Source organism: Pogona vitticeps, chromosome 13 (genome assembly GCF_051106095.1).
Source record: "Pogona vitticeps strain Pit_001003342236 chromosome 13, PviZW2.1, whole genome shotgun sequence".
NCBI classification, from domain to species: domain Eukaryota; kingdom Metazoa; phylum Chordata; class Lepidosauria; order Squamata; family Agamidae; genus Pogona; species Pogona vitticeps.
Window position 1 is genome coordinate 11,854,303 of NC_135795.1, and position 25,523 is coordinate 11,879,825.

The window sequence follows — 25,523 nt, forward strand, 5'->3', positions numbered from 1 at the left end:
TTCCCTAGCCAAACAGAAACTCTTTGAGTTGCAAAAAGAAGGGGAAAGAGGGAAATGAGGGCGGTTCGGAGTGCTTGGTGGCCCTTTGTTTAAAGAGCTGGGTGATAAATTCCAAACCACCTTCCTTCTTGCAGGTTTAGCCATTTCCATCTAAGAAACTACACCTGCCCCCCCAAAACAGCCAGGAGCCTTTGAGACCTTAATAAAAGCACATAGTTTTGGAGTTACCCACAAGACCTTGGTGCACAGCCTGAAGAAGATGATTTATCACTGAAAGCTCACTGTTTTTTGTTGTTGTTTTATTTCTTTAGTGGTCCAATAAATGTATCCCCTGTTCTTGCACTTATATTGTTTTGCGGACTACGCAGCCTTTCCCCGATTTTTCATTAAGAGGGCAACCTTTCTTCTCATGCTGACGCAGTGCAAGCAAAAGTGCCCTTTCCTAGCCTTCTGCTCTCCAGATATGCTGGATTACACTTCCCATCACCTCAAACCAAGCAATGGGGATTGTCGTCTAACACATTGGGACGGCGACAGCTTGGGAAAGAGGGACTTAACAGGAGAAAGCAAAGCAAAGCAGAATTGCCCCCTCAACTTTTTTGCCCTCTCCTTCACTGCAAGATGGTCAGTGGTAAGGAATGTCTGAATTAGTGAAAGAAAGACTCTTTTTTAATGAAAGATAATAACTAGAAGAGAGAGACTTGTGAGAAAGCAACAACTCAGGACTGAAAGACATATGGTCAGTTTGCTAAAGCACATATTTGTTCCCTTCTGAACACAGGCTTCTTCCTATTACAGTGGTGCCTCGCACAATGGGCGCCTCGTAGAGCGATGAATCCGCTCTACGAGGCCGGTTTTGCGATCGCAAAATGGTGCCCACATAGGGCGAAAATTGCAGAGCGAAGGTCGGTAAGCGGTTCACTTACCGACCTTCACTTTGTGACCCGCCGATCAGCTGTTCGGCAGGTCCAAAATGGCCGCTGGAACAGCTGAAATGGCCGTGCACAGCATTTTCGTGCTCTCGGTAAACGAGGGGAGGGTGCGAAAATGCTGTGCGCGGCCATTTCGGCTGTTCCGGCGGCCATTTTGGACCCACCAAACAACTGATCCGCGGTCTCGCTTTGGCCGAAATGGCCGCGCGCAGCGTTTTCGCGCCCTCCCCTCACTTACCGAGGGCGCGAAAATGGCTGCCGGACCTGGAAAAGCATCGCTGTATGGTGAGTTTTTGACCATTTGGAACGCATTAAACACTGTTTAATGCATCCCAATTGGTTTTTTTGATCCGTACAGCGATGCTTTCACACAGCGAGGGTTAATCTGGAACGGATTAACCTCGCTGTGCGAGGCACCACAGTATAACCAATAGATACATATCAATCAAGTCTTTGGTTTCTCTCTCTCTCTCTCTCTCTCTTTCTCGCTCATTCTCATATTGTTCTTCTGCTCCAATCTCTCTCCACTTGTCGATCTACCTGCCTGGGAAGAAGTACTATTTTGCTGCCTCTCAGGTACCTTTCAAATGAACAACTCCAGGTCAGCATCTCATACCTGATCTCTGTGGATCTTTCTCCAGGTTGAATCCTCCGCTCATCAGCATCTCTGCTTCCCTTGCTAGGAGGCGATACCGAGGCTCATCTTGCATCCCGTCATATTCTCCTCCTTCATCGTAATCCGTCATGTTCAGTGCAGCATTGTACCAATACAAGGCTTGCTTCCAGTCCCTTCCTCTAGTTGAAGGACAAAAGCCAAGATGGGGAATTAACCCAGGCTTAAAAGAAGGTGGTGACTTGAGTCCATTGTCTCTAAGCCAAATCTCTGATGGATCAGTTATTAAAAGGAACATCTAGAGTACTCCTCATTTAAAGAAGTACCACATATTGGTACTAATGAACTAAGATACTTTACATTTTTAATGATGCAACATTAAACTGATGTTAAAAATTAAATCAGTGAACATCCTTTGCAGGAGCTATTCCAACTTTATATACAACAACTCAACTTTTGTAATTTTTCCTTCATCCTTCACTTATAAAATGATCATCACCTGCCATCAAGTCAATTCTGACTTATGGCAACCCTTTTCAGGGTTTTCTAGAAACAGAATGCTCAGACGTGGTTTCCCATTCTCTTCCTCTAGGGGGCGCCCTGGGACTGTGCAGCTGGCCCAAGGCCACCCAGGCTGGCTCTTCTTTCTGGAGGCACAGGTGGGGGAATCAAACTCCCAACCTCAGGCTCTGCAGCCAGATACCTAAACCACTGAGCAATCCAGATAGCTATATATTGAGAACCTTATATTCCTCCCATATCCTAAGATCCCAGGGTAGGAATTTTAAAAAAATATATACAGTCGTGCCCCATTTAATGATTACCCCGTATAACGACGAATCCGCTTCACAACGATGTTTTTGCAATCGCAATTGCGATCGCAAAACAATGTTTTAATGGTTTGTTTTTTTTCCGCTTTGCGAGATCGGTTCCCTGCTTTGGGAACCGATTCTTCGCATTACGACGATCAAAACAGCTGATCATCGGGTTTTCAAAATGGCCGCTGGCTGCTCAAAATGTTTCCCGGCTGTTTTTAGGAGCCATTTTTTGCAAGACAGGCACCAGAAAATGGCCGCCCCATGGAGGATCTTCGCTGGACGAGCAGGTATTTCGCCCCTTGGAACGCATTAACCGGTTTTTAATGCATTTCAGTGGGGGTTTTTTTATTTCGTTTGACGACGTTTTCGCTCTACAGTGACCACTGAACCTCTCGGGGAGAGCCTGCCACACCTGAGGAGCTACAGCTAGTAAAGCCCTTCTCTATGGCTCCACCAAGGGGGTCATTTTAACCTGACCTGTTGGGAAGCTGCAAGTTATACTGAAGTGGAGGTGGACAAAGTAACAGCCCCTGCCCTAACTTTGAAAGCCCCCCAGGAAAGAGTCAGTTCCGCTGTCTGGCAAAAGTGACCTGTTTCTTCCTCCCTTGTTCAGCAGAAAAGGGGGAAAAAAGAGAAGGGGAAGGGCAGGCCAGCATGTGCCACGCCAGCATGTGGCTCTCCACAGATTCCTGAGCCCTTGTCAGAAAAGAACAGCCAACCCTTGTGCTAGCTGGTGGTTTCGTCTAGAGCACTGGATTTTTGAGGTCAGTGTTCTAGTGAAGATGTACCGTATTTTTCCGTGTATAAGACTATAATTTTGTCTAAAATCTTTAGACTAAAAATTGAGGGTTGTCTTATACACGGAAGCTGAGGAGAGAACAAAAACAAGTGGAGGGGAAAGCAGGGATCAAAGCGATCCTGCAGCACTTCGATCCCTTTCCCCCTACACTTGCTAAGCCCCACTTAGATTTCTTAATTTTGGATTAGAAAACGCTTATACATGGGGGCGTCGTATACACGGAAAAATATGGTACATCCTCTTCTAAGCAGGCAGCCCATCATCAGGTTCTTAGGAAACCCTCTTTCATCACCAACTTCCTACAAGCTGTTTTTATATCTGAACCATCCCTTTGCTATAAAGGTTTTCCTTTCAAGCTTCAGTGGGAATCCCATTCTAAATATAAAAGGCAGATTTTCAATGATTAGGAGACTCTCCCTTGTCATAGAAGAACTATTCATTCATTCATTTAAAATATTTATATGCTGTCTTTCACCTCCATAGGGGAATCTTAAGCTGATCATCTAAGGTAAGAAGTCCAGCCATCAACCTAACAAAGGAACAGTCAGAACACTCTTAACAATGTACAGTAATACCTATCAGGAGCCAAGTTCAGGCCTGTATCATATGCTCTTGCCACAATGATCATAGAAGGCCGGTCTCCAGCTTCTGCTGCTCTCAGTAAATAATTAAAACCCTTGATTTTATTTTCTTTGTTGTCCTATAGAAGCGAAAGCAGAAAGAAAGGGGGGGGGAGAACCGTTACATGACAGAACCGTTTCCAATTTCTGTGCAGGAAAAGGCTGAGCTAGCACATCGTCCTCCTTTTCCATTTGCGATCATCTTAGAGCGGCCGGATGCCCACGTTCTGCGGCCTGAGGCAAAGCAACAAGTGGCGCCGTCCTCACCCAAGATGAGGCGCACAGTACCCAGAGCTTGCCACATTGTTTTGGTAGATGAAGGAGAAAATCCCTCAGAGCACCTCATCAAGTAAAAAATAACAACAAAAAAGACAGGTTCCTGTCATCCTAATCCACCGACAGAACAACAATTGTTTTCCACAGAGGTTCCCAAATTTTGGGTCACCAGAGGTTCTTGGACTAAAACTCCCAGAAGCCTTCACCACGAGCTGTGCTGGCCAGGATTTCTGGGGGCTGCAGGACTAGGACCATCTGGGAACCGAGAGCGGGAAACTGTGTTTTAGCAGATTCTCCCCCTCTGATGGGATGTGGCGGCGCTGTGGGTTAAACCACAGAAGCCTCTGTGCTGCAAGGTCAGAAGACCTGCAGTCGTAAGATCGAATCCACGCAACGGAGTGAGCTCCCGTCACTTGTCCCTGCTCCCTCCAACCTAGCGGTTCGAAAGCATGCAAAATGCAAAATGTAAGTAGATAAATAGGTACCACCATGGTGGGAAGGTAACAACGTTCCATGTCTAATTGCGCTGGCCACATGACCATGGAAAATTGTCTTCGGACAAACGCTAGCTCTATGGGTTGGAAGCAGAGATGAGCACCACCCTCTAGAGTCGGCCACGACTGGACAAATTGTCAAGGGGAACCTTTACCTTTACCTTTTTACCCCCTCTGATGGGTTGTCTTCATTTGATTGGTCAGGCACCCAATTTCACGACTAGCTGCACATGGGGAAATTGGGCGGTGTGTTTGCACTTCTGCTTCATGCTTCTTCAAAAGGATTGTGCTTAAGGAACTAACATTGTGCCACCTTTTCATGGACCCCCATCATCTGCTGCCTGAGACAGTAATCTGATTGTGCCCCGCAGCATGTGCGCCTATAAATACATGGTCTGACCTTGGGTATGATAGTCAGCCATGCCACAAAATACTGTAAAAAGAAGAGGAATCTGTCTCGGTGCACTGGGAATGGCTAGGCAGTGGCTAAGAAGAGATTCTACATGGACAGAAGCCCCAAATGTGACAGTACAGCCGGACAAATAACACTGCCATCATTCCCTTTAAGGAGGCAGGGGCTGGAAGCCATTTCACACATTATACAGGAAACAATCAAGTCTTCTACCTGGGCAGCTACTCTAGGTTACCTAGTTGAGTGTACCCGTATGAACGCAATTTTCTTCATTTTTGTGTCTCATTCAACCCTGAGGCATAGACAAAAGTTGACTACTGCAGGAGCACATGGTCTGTAAGGCAGAGAGCCCTCGATTCTACTCCCAGACTCTCCGAGGAAAGAATGTGTCCGAACCCCTGGAAAGCTGTTCCCAGCTGGTGGCAATACTGGGCTAGAGGGATCGTAGGACTGAACTCCGAGATTCCTAGGCGAACACTTAAAAGCTATGAAACACAAACGGGGGCAGGCAGGAACCAAATCGCAAGGAAGCGCTGCTCATCTCTCTCAGTCTGCAGTTCGTACCTTCAGCGTCATCTCAGAGAGAATGTGATGTGGCAGCTGAGAGTACATGAGTCCTAGCCCAACAATGGCTTCCAGCTCCCCACAGTCGGCTGCGTGCTCCAGGTGAAAAATAGCCGATTCTTCATCCCATTCCTGGTCTTTCTCACAAAAGCGGCCAGCCTCGTGGTAACGCACCATGGCCAGGTGAACCTGTAAAAGAAAGAAGGGAGGAGGGAAAAAAATCGGAGAAGAAAGTGATTAAAATGAAGATAAACATGGGGGCCAGGTGGGGTCCCAGTTCCAAGAAAGAGTTTTAAAGAAGTATTTTATCATTACTGGTATCTGCTCTTCCCCAGGCTCTGGGGTCCAGACCTGTACAACCTGAGCAATGTACAGCATAGAGAAGCCAAGACCACAGCTAGGCTTGGCATGGGGAACCTCTGGGATGCCAGCTCTTTTCCAAAGCCCCAATGACTAGGGGGACCGCTAAAGTATGTTTCATCCACGAGCAAGACCTTTTGATTGCCAGGGTTCTGTACTTGGTTATTATTTCCAATTCTTTATTTTCCACTCTGGCATCCCCTGGAATTGCAATGTCAATGATCCGGAAATTTATTTGTTCTATTACTATTATGTCAGGTGTGCTATGTTCAAGGTGTCTATTAATCTGGATCCAGAAATCCTATTATTATTATTATTATTATGATGATGATGATGATGATGATGATGATGATGATGATGATGATGATGATGATGATGATGATGATGATTATTACCATAATAACAGCAATTGTAGTCCAAGGAAAGCAATTTTCTGAATTTCTGGGGAAATCAGCAATTTTTATTATTAGAAAACTAAAGGTGAAGGCTAGCTGGGAAAACCTTACAGGGAAAAGAGAAAAATGAAAGCCGAAATGTTGGCTGGCTCCTAATACATCCTGAGAAGTGAAAGAGATTCTCTTATCTCAAAAGAAATGACAGTATGAGGAATCTACCATTTCTTCCTGAGTCTGGACCTTGTCCACTCCTTGCTGGGGGATCTAGCAATACACGATTGGTGGTTCCAGATGGACCTCTCGCCAACCTGGGGCTTTCTAGCTGGTCCCCAATTGAAGGATCTATGGACTGCCTTGAATTCTGTTGCCCGCGGAAACCAGGCATGTAGATGGAGGGCAACTGAGCTTCATGCTAAAAGACATGTATATGAGGGACACAGGAGCACCAACCCAAAAAATGGAAGGGGAGGCATTCCAAACAGGAGATACCTGTTCTTGGTGATGGGAAAGTGGGTGAGGTGTATGAGATATACTGGCATCATTATTGCTAGTACTGTGTCTTGTTACTATGCTCCTTGTGCAAGTCTGTTCAGATTAGGATTGCCATCATGGGAAGCTTCACAGATAAAATTCTTCCACCCTCTAAAATTGCTATTACCGTATTTTTCTGTGTATAAGATGCCCCCACGTATAAGACGCCCCTCCACTTTTCTAACCCAAAATTAAGAATTCTAAGTGGGGCTTAGCAAGTGGAGGGGAAAGCAGGGATCAAAGCCTTGCAGATCGCTTTGATCCCTGCTTTCCCCTCCACTTATTTTATTTCCTTCATCAGCTTACTTCCGTGTATAAGACGACCCTCAATTTTTAGTCTAAAGATTTTAGACAAAGGTATAGTCTTATACACAGAAAAACACGGTAACTTTACTACGAGGGAGGTTCAGCATGTCCACTGTGGCTTTCAGCAAAACTACACAAAAGATCATCACCCCAGAGTTGTAAGGGTACTGTTGATTGAGACAAGAATTCAGAGATGGCAGAATTAACTCCTTCTCTGGCCTCAGGACCAGAAAGAAATGTGGCATTGATAGAACCCCTTTTGCTCCTTCTGGTGAGCAGCTTGGCTGACGCTCTGCTGGGTGCCTGAGAGACGCAAGAGGACTGGTGGCGCGCAAACCTTCCCAAGGATGGACTTCCCAATTTTCTTCTCAAGCTCCAAGGCATTGAGTCTCTGCACTTCCACCGCAACACAGGAGGGTCTGTGAATGTGAATTCTGGCCGCGTTGTAGAGATTCCATTTCTCCACACTGACCTAGAACAGGCGAATGCATTGGGACTTAAGTTTGAAACATGGAAAAAAAAACGAGGGAGAAAGAAAGAAAAAAAAACAGGTATCCCTAGATATACAACATTGCCATTCAGAATTGAGAGATCTTCTCAGGCTTCAGTTTTGAGCTATTGATTTGTTCAAAACAATTGTCTGTGATTAGCAAAAATAATATATGAAAAAAACCAAAACCTATACACATACGGACTTGTGAGCTGAAATCAGTGGAGCTTACTTCTGTGCTAAACATTCACAAGATCACACTATAACACTTCTTCCACAACCGAGATTTCTGTGTGATTTGCAAAATAAATGAGCCAAAGGGCACTTTTACAAGCTTCAGCGGTGCTACACAACCAGATGTATGTAAACTATCCTAAAAAACTTTGCCAAACACAGACTCTCTCTCTCTCTCTCTCTCTCTCTCTCTCTCTCCCCCCCCCCGGTTCTATGCCAAACTGAGCATGCATCTGTTGTTGATTCAACAAACAGTGGGTTTACATAAGAGCATGGGTTAAGGGTCCTAAGGTTAGGCAGTATGGACTAGAGCCTTACAATGCAAAACTGGAAGAGGCTTAAAACCATCTCTGTTCAAATGCAGCAGACATCAGGCAAAGGCCGGCCGAACACGGTCATGCTGTTCCAACTGCAATTTTCACCCTAATCTCCAAGTGCAACTTGATCCCGGTATTAACATAACTCACAAGGGCACCCTATTTCCAGCTACAGTGGTGCCTCGCTAAACAGTTACCCCGCATGACAGTTTTTTCGCTAGACATTGACTTTTTGCGATCGCTATAGCGATTTGCAAAACAGTGATTCCTATGGGGGAATTTCGCTGGACAATGTTTGGTCCCTGCTTCGCAAACCGATTTGTGCTAGACGATGATTTTGACAGCTCCCTCCGCGCTTGCAAAACAGTTATTTTCAGGACCTAAGTTTCACAAGACAGTGATTTAAACAGCTGATTGGCGGTTAGCAAAGCAGCTTTCCTATGGCTGATCTTCACTAGACAAAAATGATTCTTCCCCATTGGAACGCATTAAACAGGTTTCAATGCATTCCAATGGGGAAATGCTTTTCGCTAGACAATTATTTCGCTAAACAGCGATTTCAGTGGAATGGATTATCATCGTCTAGCGAGGCACCACTTATATGGATGGATGAGAACTTCCAGGCAGAACCAAATGCCAAGGGCTAGTTGGTCGTTTAAAAGGAATCTGCATTAAAAGAGCTGTGCTTTTAGAGCTGAGAGGCTGCTCATAAAATATGTTTATTTCGCCTACGTTTGCAGAGAAATAAGAACTCCACAAACTATGCTCGTTTTTGGACAGAATGTGGGGCTCTCTTTCACCACTGTTGAAAGACATAATTCACTGAATGTCTCAGAAAAAAATGTCTACGGCAGAAAGCCATAATACAGAGGGACCACATGCTTCACTTCATAGAAGTGTAGCTAGTCATGAGACGTTTTACTGTTTTAAAGCCTGAAGGTTTTTAAAGAGAATCTTTTGAACTTCGTGGAGAGAGGGACAACAGGAAAACAGAACAAAATTAAAATCTAACATAAAGAGAAAATACAAAACCCCAAACACCAGGTAACAAGAGAATTGCCTAGGTGCTCCCAAAGCTAATTTTAGTAAAGTTAAAGAGGGTTTATTTACAACAGCATTCCTCTAACTGGAGGAGGATTAAGAAATAAAGAAAAAGAGGTGCCAGTAATTGTGAAAAAGTAATCAGCAAAAAAGAAGAAGAAACTGCTTTTAAATGTATTTAAGCTGGATGAGTGACAGATGGGATTTAAAAAGCAAATCAGAATAGTCAGGTATTGTATTATTATTATTTACCCTTGCAGAACTGCCCAAACTGTCTTCATCATTTTCATGCCTTCGGTTGCAGTTGGAATGCCCCTATATTAAGGTAAAAAATAAATAAAAAATGAATGTGCACAACACCACTGGATTAGGGAAGGTGCCGGTCTCCCACCCTCTATTCTGCATCTTAATAACAATTCCTTTAAAAGGAGAGGACACAAACGGGGGGGGGGGTACACAGCTTGAGGAAAAGCAACACAACGGGGCAGCAAGACTAGAAGGACTGGGGTGATGTCTTTCTCTCTGAAGCCCCAGGACTGGGAAAGAATGTGTGCATTCAATGCAAAGAGTTTAACATAAGCTGCTGCTTTGGGACTCCTCATATTCTTATAAGGTATCTGAAGGTTAAACCAAAAGATGGATTAGAGATCTGACAGCTCATTGGGACATAAATCTGGATGACCCAATCTTTTGGTCAACTGGCTGACCGGGTTTGAGCTTCCTCATTAGAAGAGCGATCTTACTAATGCACACTTTTCTCTGGGCGGGAGGAAAATATCGAAATGGACTCTTGTTCACGGAAGTGCACACCTGCATAAATACGTTAGTTGTTAAGATGCCGCAAAACATGTTTTCTCTGCAGGGAGAGGCAAGATTCTGCAGTGTACACTCTATGCAAGCACCGTATGCAAACCAGACAATGCATCTCAAGGCACAAATGAAATGTATAAACAGATACAGTGGTGCCTCGCTTAACGATTGCCCCACATTACGACGAATCCGCTTTACGATGATCTTTTGAACGGGTTTCAGTGGGGTTTTTAATTTCGCTTTACGATGTTTTCACTTAATGGCGATTTTCGCCTGGAACGGATTATCGTTGTTAAGCAAGGCACCATTGTACTTTGAGGAGATACTGGGGTTGCTACTGTTCTCTCCTCATTATGTCTGCAGATCAAAACAAAAGGAGGCGAACAAGCTGCAAATCACAGAGCAAGTAAGGCTTATTCAAACTGGAATTAAACACATTACTTTTTCTCGATGATCCACATCTTCCTGTTCACTCCTCTTTTCACTGGGGTAGCCACTATCTCCTCCATTGTCACAGTCCTAAGGAGAAAGAAAAAGACACAACTTCGGCTCTTTCTTTGATCCTGCCCTCTGCAAACGAACAGATTCCCCCTGTTTAGATAAAAGAGTACGGCACCTTTCTACAATTACTCTGCCATGGCTTTCTACCTTGTGTACTCAACTTTCATGCTGTTAAAGCCCTAAGCCGGGACCACAACAGACCTTAAAAATGAGAGGAAGAGAACACGTAGCCTTGCTAATGTCATTGGATTCTAACGGTTCAAGCTAGAAGAGGAAGGCCAATCAGCTGGGAATGATGTGAGTTGTAGTCTAATAACATTCCATTAACTCGAATAACCAGATTTCCAGCTTTTCTGGAAAATGGAACAGATCTATCACCTGTAACCATCTAAGCAGATGGTCATACTAGTTAAATGTATGGTAGAAAATAAAAAGGACAAAGAAAGGGTCAGAAAATGTAGGGTGCAGATTAGCAGGGATGGTAGAAGAAGCAATGGGTCAAGATCTCTGCTTGAAATTACATGGATTGGCCTTGGATTATTAGCCAGAGGACGTTATGATAATTGCTAAAAAAAACAACCCTTGTATCTCGATAGGTGAGGGTTTTATGACATGCTATGGATTAAGAGCAGGGATGTTATATCGCACTGGCTAAACCCTTCAGTCACTCTGAAGACATTAGACTCAAGCTCGAAATGGCAATCTTGATTCTTGTGCATCTGAACACAGAACTGCTGCCGTCATACAAAGGGAGAGATGTGGTTGAAGGAAAAGTGCTCCAGAAAGAGGGGTTGTGGGAACTGAGCTAAGGGCAAGACTATTTATTTATTTATTTTATTAATTTTATACCCCGCCCATCTAGACAAATAGTCTAGACGAGGGCTGTGCATTCTTCAAATACGTGTGCATCCTCCCCCACCTGCTCTTTCTAGATGTCCCATTCATGCTGGTTATGGATTCTAAGAACTGGAATTCAGGAAAGTAACTATTCACAGTCTCTGGTTTAAACATAACACAAAGCCAGTATAGTGTTCGGTCCTCAGAGGTGCACTTACCCTTTGATTGTCAAGACCTTCATGATCATGGTGAACCAAATTATCAACTTCATTGAACACAGGCCAGTCTAGAGGAGAGGAAAGAATAGATTTCATTTAATTAGGAAACAGAGCTTTGATTCCCAAGAGGACAATAAGACAAGGGAGCTCCCTGCCAGAAATCTGACTGGGGGGGGAAGATCCCTCACCCTACCCTCATAGGATAACCCACAGAAAAGCCACCTACGAAGATGCTCGTTCCTTTGGCTGTGGGGTGTGGCCGACGAAGGAGAGGAGGGCAACGAATCGAACGCCACATCGCTCATGCTTTCGTCTCCAGAGTTTTCGGACAACCGGAAAAGAAGAGGAGGACGGCTGCCCGAGACCGTTCTTACACGGCTGCTGCCACACTTTTCTTCTGTGCCTCGCACAACAGTCTGAGCAGATTCCTTGGCAAAAGAAAAGAAACACGGACCCTTTCCTTTACCTGTTACCCTCCCATCCCACCTGTTTCCCCCATACAATTGAAGGCACCCCTTCTCTCTCCCTTATCATCACTACAACCCTCAGGCTGAGATAGGGACAGGCCCAAACGTCACCCAGGGAGTTTCAAGGTCCATGAGAACTAGAATCCCATGTTTCTCAAATCCCAGGTGAAGACACTGACCTCTACACCACACCGACTTACACTACCATTTCAGTACGCAAATCCACACTTCAGCGTTTCTTCACTGCATCTGGAACCACAACACAGTGATGCCTCGCAAGACGAATGCCTCGCGCAACGAAAAACTCGCAAGATGAAAGCCTTTTGCAATTTTTTGGGGTGATTGGCAAGACAAATTTTTCTATGGCCATGCTTTGCAAGACGAATAGGAATGCATTAATTAAATTTCAATGCATTCCTATAGGAAACGATGAAATTTTCGCAATCCGAAATGACTCGTGGAACAAATTATTTTCGTCTTGCGAGGCATCACTGTATATGGTTGCAGTATCATCATGCCCACGCGCAAATAGTACCAATAAGAGCTCTCCCACAGGACTTCCCCCTATTGATCTGAAGGGAAGAAGTGGCTAAGAGGGCAACAGCTACAATTAGAAACAAACTCTGAGGCCCAAACTGGATGAGACGTCATCCATATGACGAGCAACTGCGTGAAAACGACCAAGTGCCACAGCCTAGGGAAAGGGGGACCTTTGCCACTTCCAGTCTCCATCCAGACTGGACATGGCCCCAGCAGCTCTCTCAAATGAGTGGGAAACAGCCATGGGCGCAGAGCTGGAAAAGAGACTCTTGGGGCAGCAGAGTTAGACCCTTCTCCATTGCTGCGGTTGGTGCACCAAGGAACAGGGCACTTCTCTCTTCTTGGCAGCCGTACGGCAGCACAAGAACAATCCTCCCATCCAGTCATCCATCCTAAACAAGGTGGTCACCAATACATCACCAAAAAAGAGGACAAAAGAGGCCCCAAATTTGTATAACATGAAATATGCAGATTTTAAATATGCTCCCATCTCTGGAAGCCCAAATGTTGAAACGGAGGATGCCAGACTTTGGGCACACCACGAGAAGGCCGGAGCCTCTGGTAAATAGGGAAAATGCTAGGAAAGGTGGAAGGCAGCAGGAAAAGAGGAAGGTTAAGTATGAGATTGATCGACTCCCTAAAGGAAGCCACAGGTTTGAGTTTGCAAGACCCGAGCAAGGCTTTTGAGGACGGGACATTTTGGAGATCGTTCATTCCTAAGGTTGCCATACCTGATGGCCCATAACAACAAGAGTTAACAACTACATACTAAAGCCATTAACCAATAATTTGTGAAAGTTCAGATGAAATGGGAATAAATAGTTAATGGAAGATTCTCACTTTGTCCTCATTTGTATAAAAGTTTCTTCATCTCCTAGCGTCTTCAATCAAGATAGGATTGCCCAGACAAGCACACACCAAGTATTGCAACACCTAATAAACCCAATGTTCTGCACGATTTTACAGCCTAAATATTCCCCCCGCCCCCGTTAACCTGGAGATAAAACTTCAAGGGACAAATTAAAATTCCCGTGACTGATTGCAAAACGCTCGCCAGTCAGTCTGTTGTTCCAGAACCTCTGCAGGAACTACTTACAAGCAGTTTCTCGCTTCGAAATAAGGCATCTTTCTCCTTGGAAGACAGATCAAACGGCGTGAGCCCCATGCTTTTGCAAATCTTGTTGCAGGAGTGAGAATGGAAGAACAAGGCCATTCCGCGAACACCTGGGGGAAGATAACATAAAGAACGCATGAAGGAACACCTTCTATATACAGGGTCTTCTGTTGCCCCATTGAAACCATACCGCCAAGCCCTGGGCCTGCCACGCTTATGACCTCTCCACGAACACTGACTTATTTCTGTATGGGTAGTAGCAGCGTGGCCGCGTGACGGAAGGCACGGGAGCGTGGTGCCAGTCATTTCAAGGCTGTGCGTTCGAATTCCACTGCTGCCAAAGCAAGCATTGAGCAATTTTTCAGTTGGATTCTGGCCACTTTCTTCTTGCACTGGAAGCTCCGTTGTCCCAAACAAGTGTACAGTGGTACTTCGCTTAACGACGTTAATTTGTTCCAGCGAAATTGCTGCAGAGCGAAAACGTCGCAAAGTGAAATTTAAAAACTCATTGAAATGCATTAAAACCCGGTTAATGCGTTCCAATGGGCTAAAAACTCACCGTCCAGCGAAGATCCTCCATGCGGCGGCCATTTTCGGTGCCTGTATAGCGAGGAATCCATCCCTAAGCACAGCGGGGAGCCATTTTGAGCACCCAACGGCCATTTTGAAAACCCGACCATCAGCTGTTTTGATCCTCGTAATGCAAAGAATCGGTTCCCGAAGCAGGGAACCGATCTTTGCAAAGCGAAAAAAACCCATTTAGACCATCGCAATTGCGATCGCAAAAATATCATCGTGAAGTGGATTCGTCATAATGCGGGGTAATCGTTAAGCGGGGCATGACTGTACTCCATAATCTTCAGCCACACAGTGGGGATCAAGGCAAAAAACAGGTAAGCTACTGGAAGCAGGGCACCGCACTCTACTAGGGAGGGGAGAAAAGTATCAGGGACCACTGCTATCTGATGATAAGTCAATAATCACAGATTAACCTTGTGGAACCACCAGAGAAATGCTGCACACACTCAGGCTGGTAGACTCCTAGATGTTCTCTCTACTGGGCACATTTTTGACTTAAGTCATGGAGTATAAAGAGGCGGGGTCATGGCAGGAGATTTATTAATTTCAGCTCCATGCTGATATACGAATGGAAACAACAGGGCATAAAAATTGTTTCATTGCGTTCAGATAATTATTTCCTGTTTGAAAATCTCTCTGCTACTCCGAAGTCATATAACAGGGCATAGCTGCTTTCCAAGTTCACGGCATACTTCAAGTCTTACCCAAAGTGGAGCCCTCTGGATGTGTTCAACTACAACTCCCATCAATCCCAGCCAGCTGGAACAATGGGAGTTGTAGTCCAAGGCTCCTGAAATGTACCATGCTATGGAAAATCGAGAGGTTGCGTTGACTGTGTTTGAAAAATGTTCCAATTATTATTTCACCAGTCATCAGCAAAACAACAGGGAATATTCTTTTTATCCACTGCTTCTGAAATGTATGCCACATGTCTTACAGAACTGCAAGAGGACAGTCTAAGGAGGCTCCTTTGCTATCAGGTGCTATGGAAGGGAAAAGTTCTTTCTCCTCTACGTCAGTCCCACTTCTCCAGCACCCCACCGAAGTTACAGCACAACAGGTTGATGTTTACCGAGATTGCCATCTCCGAAGTCTGTGCCGCTCTCCGTGTGGATCTGCGGGTCTGTGTAAAGGTCTCCGACTCCCTGGATGTCGACGACAATCAGCTGGTGTCCTGAGCGTTCAAAAGTGAAGTGGCTGAAGACCTGGAGGGAATTGTAAGGCTCATGACCCAAGGAAAAAGAGAACCTGGACATGCTCCAGAGCGGGTAGAGACTCTATTGAAATCAGGAATTGCGCAGGCAAGGGAAGATGGGTAGAAGAGCTGGCTAAGCTCACACAGGCACAAAGCTTGGAAAAATCAGCTGTTTGAAAAATTACAGCTCACATTCTATCTCAGGCAGCCCGGCCCTTGGTTGGAAGATATAGTCCAAAAATACAATGTTTCCCAGTTGCATAGAGGCTGAGATATCCAGAACTTAAAGCTTGTAAAACTGTTTGCTATACAGTGGGGTCTCTACTTAAGAACGTCCCTACTTAAGAACAATCCAACTTAAGAACAGCTCCATTTGCTAAATTTTGCTTCTACTTGAGAACAGAAATCCAAGATAAGAACAGGAAAAAAAACCTTTCCTGCTCTTTTTTTAACCTTAGATCATCTTAGGTTAAAAAAAAAATTCTCCCCATAGTGGTAGAGTACGTATTAACCAGCTTTGGTTAATGTACGAACGCACCTCTACATTAAAAAAAAACAGCCAGAACGGATTAATTGGTTTTCAGTCCATTCCTATGGGAAATTTTTCTTCAACTTAAGAACATTTCAACTTAAGAACACCATTCCAAAACAGATTAAGTTCTTAAGTAGAGGTTCCACTGTAGTTTCTATGGACGGAAAAGAGCAGATACGGATTAAATGGTTTTCAATGCATTCCTATGGGAAATGCAGATTCAACATAAGAACTTTTCAACTTGATAACCACCTTCCAATACGGATTAAGTTCTTAAGTAGAGACCCCACTGTACTGGCTCATCCACACCGAGAGCAGTTCTGCCATGAAAAGAACTGGCAGAATCTGCCATAAAATCCCATCTTCTCTAACTGAATGTGTAACAGCCTTCTGTTAGCTGGTGCTTTCTATAGGCACTGGATCACAACTCCCATCATCTCTCACCTTTGTCTATGCTGGTGGGAATGAAGGAACCTGAGGTCCACCGTATCTGAAGACTGCTAGGCTTGTGGCGGCTTGTGCTCATGGCTTGGAGCATCCAAAACAACATTGAATAGAACAGATTAAGACAGCAAAAGCTTCTGTTTTAATTCAGTGGATATTATTCTAACTTAAAGAAAGCTTAAACATTTAATGGATGTTGAACTGAGAGGTAGAAAGATGGTGCAGGCTTAACTACACATCTATATTTATCTATGAATGATAACAGCTTTAATAGTGCAGTGTGTGTGTGTGTGTGTGTGTGTGTGTGTGTGTGTGTGTGTGTGTGTGTGTGTGTGTGTGTGTACACACGTGGTGGCGCTGCAGCTTAAATCGCAGAAGCCTCTGTGCTGCAAGGTCGGAAGTCCAGCCGTCCAAAGATCAAATCCACGCGACGGAGTGAGCTCCCGTCGCTTGTCCCATCTCCTGCCAACCTAGCAGTTTGAAAGCATGTAATAATGCAAGTAGGTAAATAGGTAGCACCACAGTGGGAAGGTACCTATTTAGGTACCTTCCCACCATGACCATGGCCACGTGACCAGGGAAACTGTCTACGGACAAACACTGGCTCTATGGCTCGGAGACGGGGATGAACACGTTCTTCATAATCTAATATCTTTTCTCATCTGGAAATGAACTAGTGCTAAACTAGTATATCAACACTAGTGACAAAACGATAAAGTGATCTAGCGCTGATCTCATATATGTAAAGAGATTTTTTAAAAGCCAGAGAACCATCAAGGGAAAGAACACAAGGACAGGTGTTTCTAAGTCCCTGAACATCATGTCCCAACTGCCTACATCACTGAAATACTGCCCACAGACATGCCCCTGTCTTTATAAGAATGAATCAACTGCTCACATGGGGAAAAGTTTGCTCGAATCGTTTCGGCTTGAAAAAAGTAGAAGCCCCAAGGGGCACAGAAAAAGGCCTTGACCGTTTTGAATCGGCCTTTGTGTCATGCGCTCAGTAAAAAAAAACAACATTTGAATTCATCCATTTTATAAGTGGAGAAAATCCTGAGATATTTGACTGTGTAGTCACAGCCTGTGTTCTGCAACTCAACAGTACCACCCAGGATCCTACACGGACTGCCTGGACCAGCAAACCACAGGAGACCAATACCTGTTCTCTAGACCTTACAAAACCCTGGCCTCAGTCCACACACTCCTCATCTTCTGCTCCATTTGATTGAACTAGACTCCTGCCAGGTTTGGGAAGCATCACCTGGTTTCAGACCAATTGGGCTGGCAGGCACTTCAGGGGGAAAAGCCACCCCCCCGTCAGCTCACTGGCCCATTGAGTTGCCATCATCACGCCACTAGGAAGGTCTCACCTGTGGGGTGAGGCGGATGTTTTCATCTCGTACAAATCCTGAGTTTGAGTTATATTTGATGTATTTGCCTTCAATGTAATGTTCCAAGTGAAATAGGGGTTTCCCCGGTCTGTTCATCATTTCAATGATGCAGGTCTGGACTATGTCCACCTATAGGAGGGAAGGAAGCAAGAAATAGTTCCCAAATTCATATTGCACAGGAAACAGGTTAACAAACTCTGGGCAAGAAAGAACAATTTAACCACAGATGTCAAATATGCATTGGCTTCCACGGCTAAGATATGGGCATACTGCAGGATTCTGGGGGCCATTTTGCAGACTCTTAAGATCTTCTGGGATCCTAGAATCAGCTCCTTTGAATGAAACAAGAAATGGTTTGGTTTTATTTTAAAGAAGGAAACTTTCTTAAATAAGGTACGCTTTACAGTAAAAAGTGCTCCTTGAGCCAAATTATTTCAGTAAGTTCAAAAGAACAAAAGGAGCCATAAAAATGGCCATCCGGGGCCATGTTACTCCTGTCCCTGGATTAAACGGTGGTTAATGAGAACAGGATCAAAAAGTAGTTTTGTATATTGATTGGTAAATAATAGCCTAAGAAATTAGTTTTTTAAACTTAGACCTCTTTGGTAACCACAATTAGTTAACACTAGAGCACGGCTTATTCTATTTTTTGCATTTTTTAATAAAGTCTTTTCGTGTACAATTTTATTGTATAAATAGTCCAGAAAGTGGCAACGCTAATGGGGTGGTAGAGAAATGTAAACAAAGAAATAAACAGCGGATGTTTCTAATCTTCTTCAATGCAGGAACAAACAATGGACATGAAGGAAAATAAGATCTCAAGGCTCACTCTGGCTTAGACATAGACCAGGAATCCAACATTTCCCTTGATGTCTGAACCAGACTACATGCAAAAAGCACAGCACTACCAGCCTGCCATTTTGTTGAAATGAGAAAGACAGGTCATGGCTCAGAGAACTCAAGAGTTTGCAACAAAACATAAGCCATCTGGAAAATATTGCTCAAGTGTGACTCAAGAATGTTTTATCTTCTCTTCTACTTATATGGCTGCCTATCAATGCTAATTTTGCTGAACGGCTCACAAAACCCAACGAATTGGCTGTCCCTGGATACGGATGGCAGTAGGACAGGTTCCAAAGCTAATATTGATCCACTTTAGAAACACTTCAACCAGGCTAAGCAGCTTGAGCAACACAATCATTGTAAACAATCTAATCAATACCTGTATATGTATGTGTGTGTGTTCTGTGTTGTCAAGTCAGAACCAATTTATAGCAACCCTAATGACTTTCAAGGTAAGTGAGATATTTATGGAGTGGTTCCATATGCGTTGTCTCCGATGCATTTTTGGTATCACCTGGCAGGACAAAGTTCCAGATAGAGTAGTCCTAGAACGAGCTGGAATTTTCAGCATGTATACAATATTGAAACAGCACCGTCTACGTTGGCTTGGGCACGTTGTGAGAATGGCTGATGGTCGGATTCCAAAAGATCTCCTGTATGGAGAATTAGTGCAGGGAAGCCGCCCCCGAGGGAGACCACAGCTGCGTTACAAGGACATCTGCAAGCGGGATCTGAAGGCCTTAGGAATAGACCTCAACAGATGGGAAACCTTGACGTCTGAGCATTCAGCCTGGAGGCAGGCGGTGCATCATGGCCTCTCCCAATTTGAAGAGACACTTGTACAGCAGACTGAGGCAAAGAGGCAGTCCCGAAACAAGCAAAACCAGGGAGCTGGACAGGGGACAGATTGGATTTGTCTCCAGTGTGGAAGGGATTGTCACTCTCGAATTGGCCTTCTCAGCCACACTAGACGCTGTTGCAAGACCTCCATACAGAGCACGATACCATAGTCTCTCGAGACTGAAGGATGCCTACACAGGTTTTATCAGTTCCACTCCCTGGGTGAATTCTCATGGCTGTGTCGGGATTCAAACCCTGTTCTCCAGAGTCCCAGTCCATCATTTTATCCACTACATCACACTGGAAATCCTCAATACTTCATTAGAATTCCACTAATATAGAGCTATTAGTGAAACGCTTATGGATTTATCTGCAGTAATTAACCTGGCATTATCCTGAAGGGATCTGTACAGCTAAGTGACACAGGAGTATCTTTGAAAACTCATTGGGATGTCCAACTCCCAAACTCCTGTTTTGTCTCTTGCCTCAAGCAAAATACCTGTTTGGGGGGCTTGTGGCGGTTATACTCTTCTCCCCACAGCTTGGCCTCCATTTGGAGTCGTACATCCTCAAAGTACACATCCCTGCTGACTGTTTCGATGTATCGTTTGGCCACATAGTTAAAGGCACCTTTCCAATTCTGAGTGTGCAAAAAATTGGACAGCTTTTTCCTGCAAGAGAAGAATAAATGAATAAACACGAGATGGAAATGGGACTCATGCTCTGAAACCTTGATGGCCTGGGAGGAACACAGGGCAGTGCACTCTCTGAAATTGGGAAATACTGCACGCTGCACAGCTTTTCATGGCATCATCACTCCTTAAGGTAAAGGTTCCCCTTGACATTTAGTCCAGTCGTGTCCGACTCTAGGGCGCGGTGCTCATCCCCGTCTCCAAGCCGTAGAGCCAGCGTTTGTCCGAAGACAGTTTCCGTGGTCACGTGGCCAGCGCAACTAGACACAGAACGCCGTGACCTTCCCACTGAGGTGATACCTATTTATCTACTTGCATTTTTACATGCTTTTAAACTGCTAGGTTGGCAGGAGCTGGGACAAGCGACAGGAGCTCACTCCCATCACTCCTTAGGGACTACTATATAACATTGGGGGCAGAGTTCAGACTTGGGGGATCTCTTTTGCTTTTTTAACTAGAACCCTAAAACCCAACCAAAACAAGGTGCAAGACATGTCTTGGGCAGGTATGGACACAGACCAAGAGTTAAAAGAACAGGAGTCATCTGAGTACTATCAGTTCAGTCCAAGAATTGAGATCAGTGAAGCTGATGATTAACTTTATTCAAACATTCATTCCTCATTTCTCCTAAGCTACTGTGTTGTTCTGTTGTAATAAAAGAAGACAATACCTCAATACATGTTAAGAGCAACCCTTTCAGACTCAGTAGGGCTTACTGTTGAGCATATATGCACCACATGAGCATTACACGGCAGGAGGATTGTTCACAAAGGAATGAGGAATGCTCCCATCTTGAGCAATGTGTGATGTATCCCACTTTAATGCCATATTATTCTTGACTGACACTAAAAGAGTGGTCTTTTAGACCAGATGGGCGTGGTATAAATCAAATAAATAAATAAAATAAAATAAATACATTTTATTTTAATTTCTAGTTAGAATCCTGCTACAGGAGTCTCAGGCATGCATTCTACATCAACAGCAGCAGTGATTATTCAGAAATTAAACATTTCCTACTTCTGTCCTGAGGTTCCCACGGCTCCCTTTCATTGTTGGGAAGCTTTGGGAGCTGCAAGATAGGAGGAGGAAATCTTTAATTACCAAAAATCACTTTAACTAGCACGTGAAACCACATTCGCTCTCTCTATAGAGCAGAAGTTCTCAACCGTGGGTCTCCAAATGTTCTTGGATTACAGCTCTCAAAAATCCTAGCCAGCATAGCTAGCGGTGAAGATTTCTGGGAGTTTTAGACCAAGACCACCTAAGGACTCAAGGTTGGAAACCAGTGCTATAGGGTATCTTAGCCAGTTACCCATTATGTGAACTGCAGTTTATTTATTCCCCGAGTGTAGTTCTTCCTCCCCAAAAGCTGTTACAAACTCGCTGAGCTTACACATCAAAGAAAAAAAGCATGATTTACACTCGCTTTCTGCAACAAACCACACGTAGATTCACAAGCAATGCAAGCACTTACGTTCTAAAGCATTCTCTCATTGCTCCGCGGCCGAAAGGCTGGAAAACAATACAAAGATCGTTACTCATCTCATGGCTATTTGGATCTCAAAAGCCTTGCACAGAAATAAAAATAGAAATAAACTGCAGGAATGCAACAAATGGACATAGAAGCCAAAGCACCATAACTGGGGGGTGGGTGAGTGGGTGGGAGGAACAGGCTGGCCCCAGGTCTCAGTTTTCCTAGTAAAGCAAATTAAGATGGGGAGAGGAGACTTTGCTGGTTATAACTAGTGGGAAGGAGAAGATTGATCTTTCCAGTTTTTCTCTGCAAATTTTTGCTGAGACATTTCTAACTGCTTCCTCCCCTTTGTTTCGGTGAGAGGAGAACATTCCACAGAAGCACTTGCAAGAGAAAATCAACTGGTGTGGGGCTGGAGTGGATGGGTTAAGAAAACTCAGGACATGTTCCCTTCCATATTATTGCGATAAACAGGTGATGAAAGTAGCAAAGAATGCGAAGAATCTCAATGTTTAGTTTCACTGCAGATAACAAAGAGCAGGTAGGATGGTTTCTTATTTTTTTCTGGAGAAATCTAGAGCAGAGATGCAGTAGCGGGTGGGTGTTTAACCCTTCCCTTCCTTTTCTGCTGCAGCTCTACTTTGCTGCACAGTTTTTTTTCCGGCACATGAGAAGACCCAAGAAGACTAATCTCCATTCAGCCATGAAAGCTTAAGGATTAAGGTAAAGGTAAAGGCTCCCCTTGACAATTTTTGTCCAGTCGGGTTCAACTCTAGGGGGCGGTGCTCATCCCCGTTTCCAAGCCATAGAGCCAGCGTTTTGTCCGAAGAAAATCTTCCATGGTCACATGGCCAGTGTGACTTAGACACGGAACACTGTTACCTTCCCACTGAGGGATTTATCTACTCGCATTTGCATGCTTTCGAACCGCTACGTTGGCGGGAGCTGGGACAAGCGATGGGTGCTCACTCCATCGCGTGGATTTGATCTTACGACTGCTGGTCTTCTGACCCTGCAGCACAGGCTTCTGCGGTTTAGCACGCAGCGCCACCACGTCCCTTTCTTAAGGATTACTCTTGGGCTAATTATTATCTCCAGGTCTAACCTTCTTCAAAGGGTTTTAGTGAGGATAAAAGGATACAAGACTATGTACATTTCACATTCAGTTCTCGGGGGTGTCCCTGAAAGGGATGAAAACAATAAATAAATGTGTTTTTTTAAAAAAGTAAGATTAAATAAGGAAGAACCACACCTCTCCTCACCTGTGAAGCCATTTTGATCAGAACTTCATCCTCGACCCACTCCCCAGTGACAGCGTTATATCTATGGATAAATAAAAAACACACCAAATCATGAAAACTCTTGAATGAGGAGGTTGAGACTCAAGGCAATTGCTGCTCGGGTTAATACAATGGTGCCTCGCAAGACGAGCGCTCCGTTTTACGACAAAATCGCATAACGACGAAGTTTCCTATGGGGTTTTTTTGCTTTGCGATGATTGGTTCCCTGCTTCGGGAACCAATTCTCGCAAAATGACGATTTTCCTACAGCTGATCGGCAGTTTCAAAATGGCTGCCGGGTTAAAAAAATGGCCGCCCGCTGTTTTCTGGGACAGATTCCTCGCTGCACAGGCAGCGAAAATGGCCGCACTATGGCGGATCTTCTCTGGACGGTGAGTTGCAAGCCCATAGGAACGCATTAATCGGGTTTTAATGGGTTTCTATGGGCTTTTTAATTTTGCTTTACAATGTTTTCGTTCTACAGCTATTTCGCTGGAACAAATTAACATCATAATGCGAAGCACCACTGTAGCTTAATTTCCCTTTGTGCCCTGGACCAAAGAAAATTCTAGGGCCTTGTGGGGAATTATGACCAGAAAAAAGAGCCATCTTGGTTCAGACCAAAAGCCTACATGTTGTTCCTCAGCAAGTGATATTCTGGAGCATCAGGAGAACCTCTCATAGATTATAGTAATTGTGCGGAAGAAATATGACAAATCTAACCAGGATCATAACATAGTACTGACAGATGAGAAAGTGCTTTGCCTTCCGTTCTGTTTTTGGTGGTGGTGCTGGGCAGTGGTATATTCAACTGGCCCATTAGTCCTGTGAAACTGGAGAATCAACCTTTTCCCCTGCAAAACTGTCTTCTTGGTGAAAAACATCTGGGAAAAACTGTGAGGGGTGGCGGTGGCACTGTTTTACCCAGAAAAAGTTGTAGGAAAAGAGGTACATGGATTTCTTCCACAGCCTTGCAGGTCCCAAACGCATTTCTTCCCATGTCCATGCTATCACATCTCCTTTATTGTCATTTGCTTCCCCCCACCCTCGAGGTGAAGGGAAAAAAGGGGACAGAAACCTGAGGTCTCCCTCTGATTTTCTGTCTGGGGGGGTTCAGTTGGGGGAAAATTTTCAGCCAGACCCACAGTTGCATTTCAAATGTCAGTTTCAAAAATGATGTGTCTGTCACTCACAAAAGATCACAGTGAAATACATCTCTCTGTCTGAAAGGCACTATTATGCTCCTATTTCTGCTTTTATTATTGTGAATGCAGTGTTATATAAGAAAACAAGGAATATTCCTGTTAACAAATAAATACAGCAAAACTAAGTAGAGGGATTTGACTGGATACATTTACTTATTTATTTATAAATTGTCTTTCCTGGCAACACCTCAAGAGATTCTCCAGGGGCACCTTTTCAAAGAATAAAATAAGAATAACAACAATTGCTTGCTGTAAAGTCCATTCCAACTTATGGAGGCCATTTTAAGAGTTTTCGATGGAGAGAGTACTCAGAAAAGATTTACCATTCCCTTCCTCTAGGGGGAGCCCTGGGATACTGCAGCTTGCCCAAGGCCCCCCAGGCTGGCTCTTCTGGGATGCACAGCAAGGAATCGAACTCCCAACCAGATACTGTACCTAAATCATGAACTATCCAGCCAGCTTTGTCTATCTGATCCAATAACTGGCTAGATTGTTCAGTGATTTAGGTATCTGGTTGTGCAGCTAAAATCTGGGAGTTAGGTTCCCCACTGTGGCTCCTTTGGAGAAGCCAGCCTGGGTGGCCTTGGGCAAGCTTCACAGTCCCGGGGGGGGGGGCAAGTCAGAAGAAGGCAATGGTAAACCATTTCTGTGTATTCTCTATCTAGAAAACCCTGGAAGAGGCTGCCTTCAGTCAGAGTCAACTTAGCAGCAAGCAAAATAAGAAGATAACCATGAACAGCTGAACTCAAAAGTACCGTATTTTTCGCTCCATAAGATGCACCTTTCCATAAGACGCATCAATTTTTTTAGGAGAAGAAAACAGGAAAATATAATCTGTTTTCTTCGCTCCATAAGACTTTCCACCCCTCTATTTTGTGGGGGGAAAGTGCATCTTATGGTGTGAAAAATACGGTAATAAAAAACGTGGCCTAAATTCAATTGCCAGTCCCAACCTGTCAAAACAAATGTAAATCCCTGCTCTACGAGTTGGGTCTCGTAGTTGAGACAAGGAACTGCATTCAGGCCTTATATTTCTAAAAATGGGCATATGTTTGCTGAGCTGAACTGCAGGACTGATGAGGATCATCCGCATCCGTGAGGCAATGGCTAAGGAGCAACACTAGTATTTCTGTTCTTTGCACGGTTGCAAGACTACATACTGCACCGAAGGGTTCGAGGCACAGAGTGCTTTAGCTGGAAAAGCTTCTCCTTTCTCTTGCAACTGCAGGCTCCTCTGCTAAGCACAGTTAGGATGTAAACCTTTCAAAAAAGCCCAAAGCTGTAAGAAACTGTAATGTAAGAAACTGAAGAAATATGAGAAATGAGAAACTGACCTCATAGCAAGACAGAACTACA

General features: G+C 44.4%; 1 protein-coding gene across 5 annotated transcripts in view; it reads right to left on the reverse strand.

The window, feature by feature from the left end:
* The window catches only part of EEF2K (eukaryotic elongation factor 2 kinase), a 55,733-nt gene that overhangs the window by 3,612 nt on the left and 26,598 nt on the right, over window positions 1-25,523 (reverse strand). For 3 of the 5 annotated variants that reach the window (XM_078381228.1, XM_020799559.3, XM_078381229.1), the window contains 13 exons: window positions 22,945-23,005; window positions 21,683-21,720; window positions 20,016-20,187; window positions 17,813-17,962; window positions 15,341-15,473; window positions 13,672-13,799; window positions 11,795-11,996; window positions 11,569-11,636; window positions 10,454-10,531; window positions 9,455-9,517; window positions 5,529-5,717; window positions 3,738-3,862; window positions 1,549-1,727 (listed from right to left, as the gene is read on the reverse strand). In XM_078381228.1, the coding sequence (XP_078237354.1) occupies window positions 1,549-1,727; window positions 3,738-3,862; window positions 5,529-5,717; window positions 9,455-9,517; window positions 10,454-10,531; window positions 11,569-11,636; window positions 11,795-11,996; window positions 13,672-13,799; window positions 15,341-15,473; window positions 17,813-17,962; window positions 20,016-20,187; window positions 21,683-21,720; window positions 22,945-23,005 (1,586 nt within the window). Of the gene's footprint in view, window positions 1-1,548; window positions 1,728-3,737; window positions 3,863-5,528; window positions 5,718-7,457; window positions 7,593-9,454; window positions 9,518-10,453; window positions 10,532-11,568; window positions 11,637-11,794; window positions 11,997-13,671; window positions 13,800-15,340; window positions 15,474-17,812; window positions 17,963-20,015; window positions 20,188-21,682; window positions 21,721-22,944; window positions 23,006-25,523 lie in introns of all 5 variants that reach the window. The other 2 variants (XM_020799558.3, XM_020799557.3) reach the window with 1 other exon arrangement.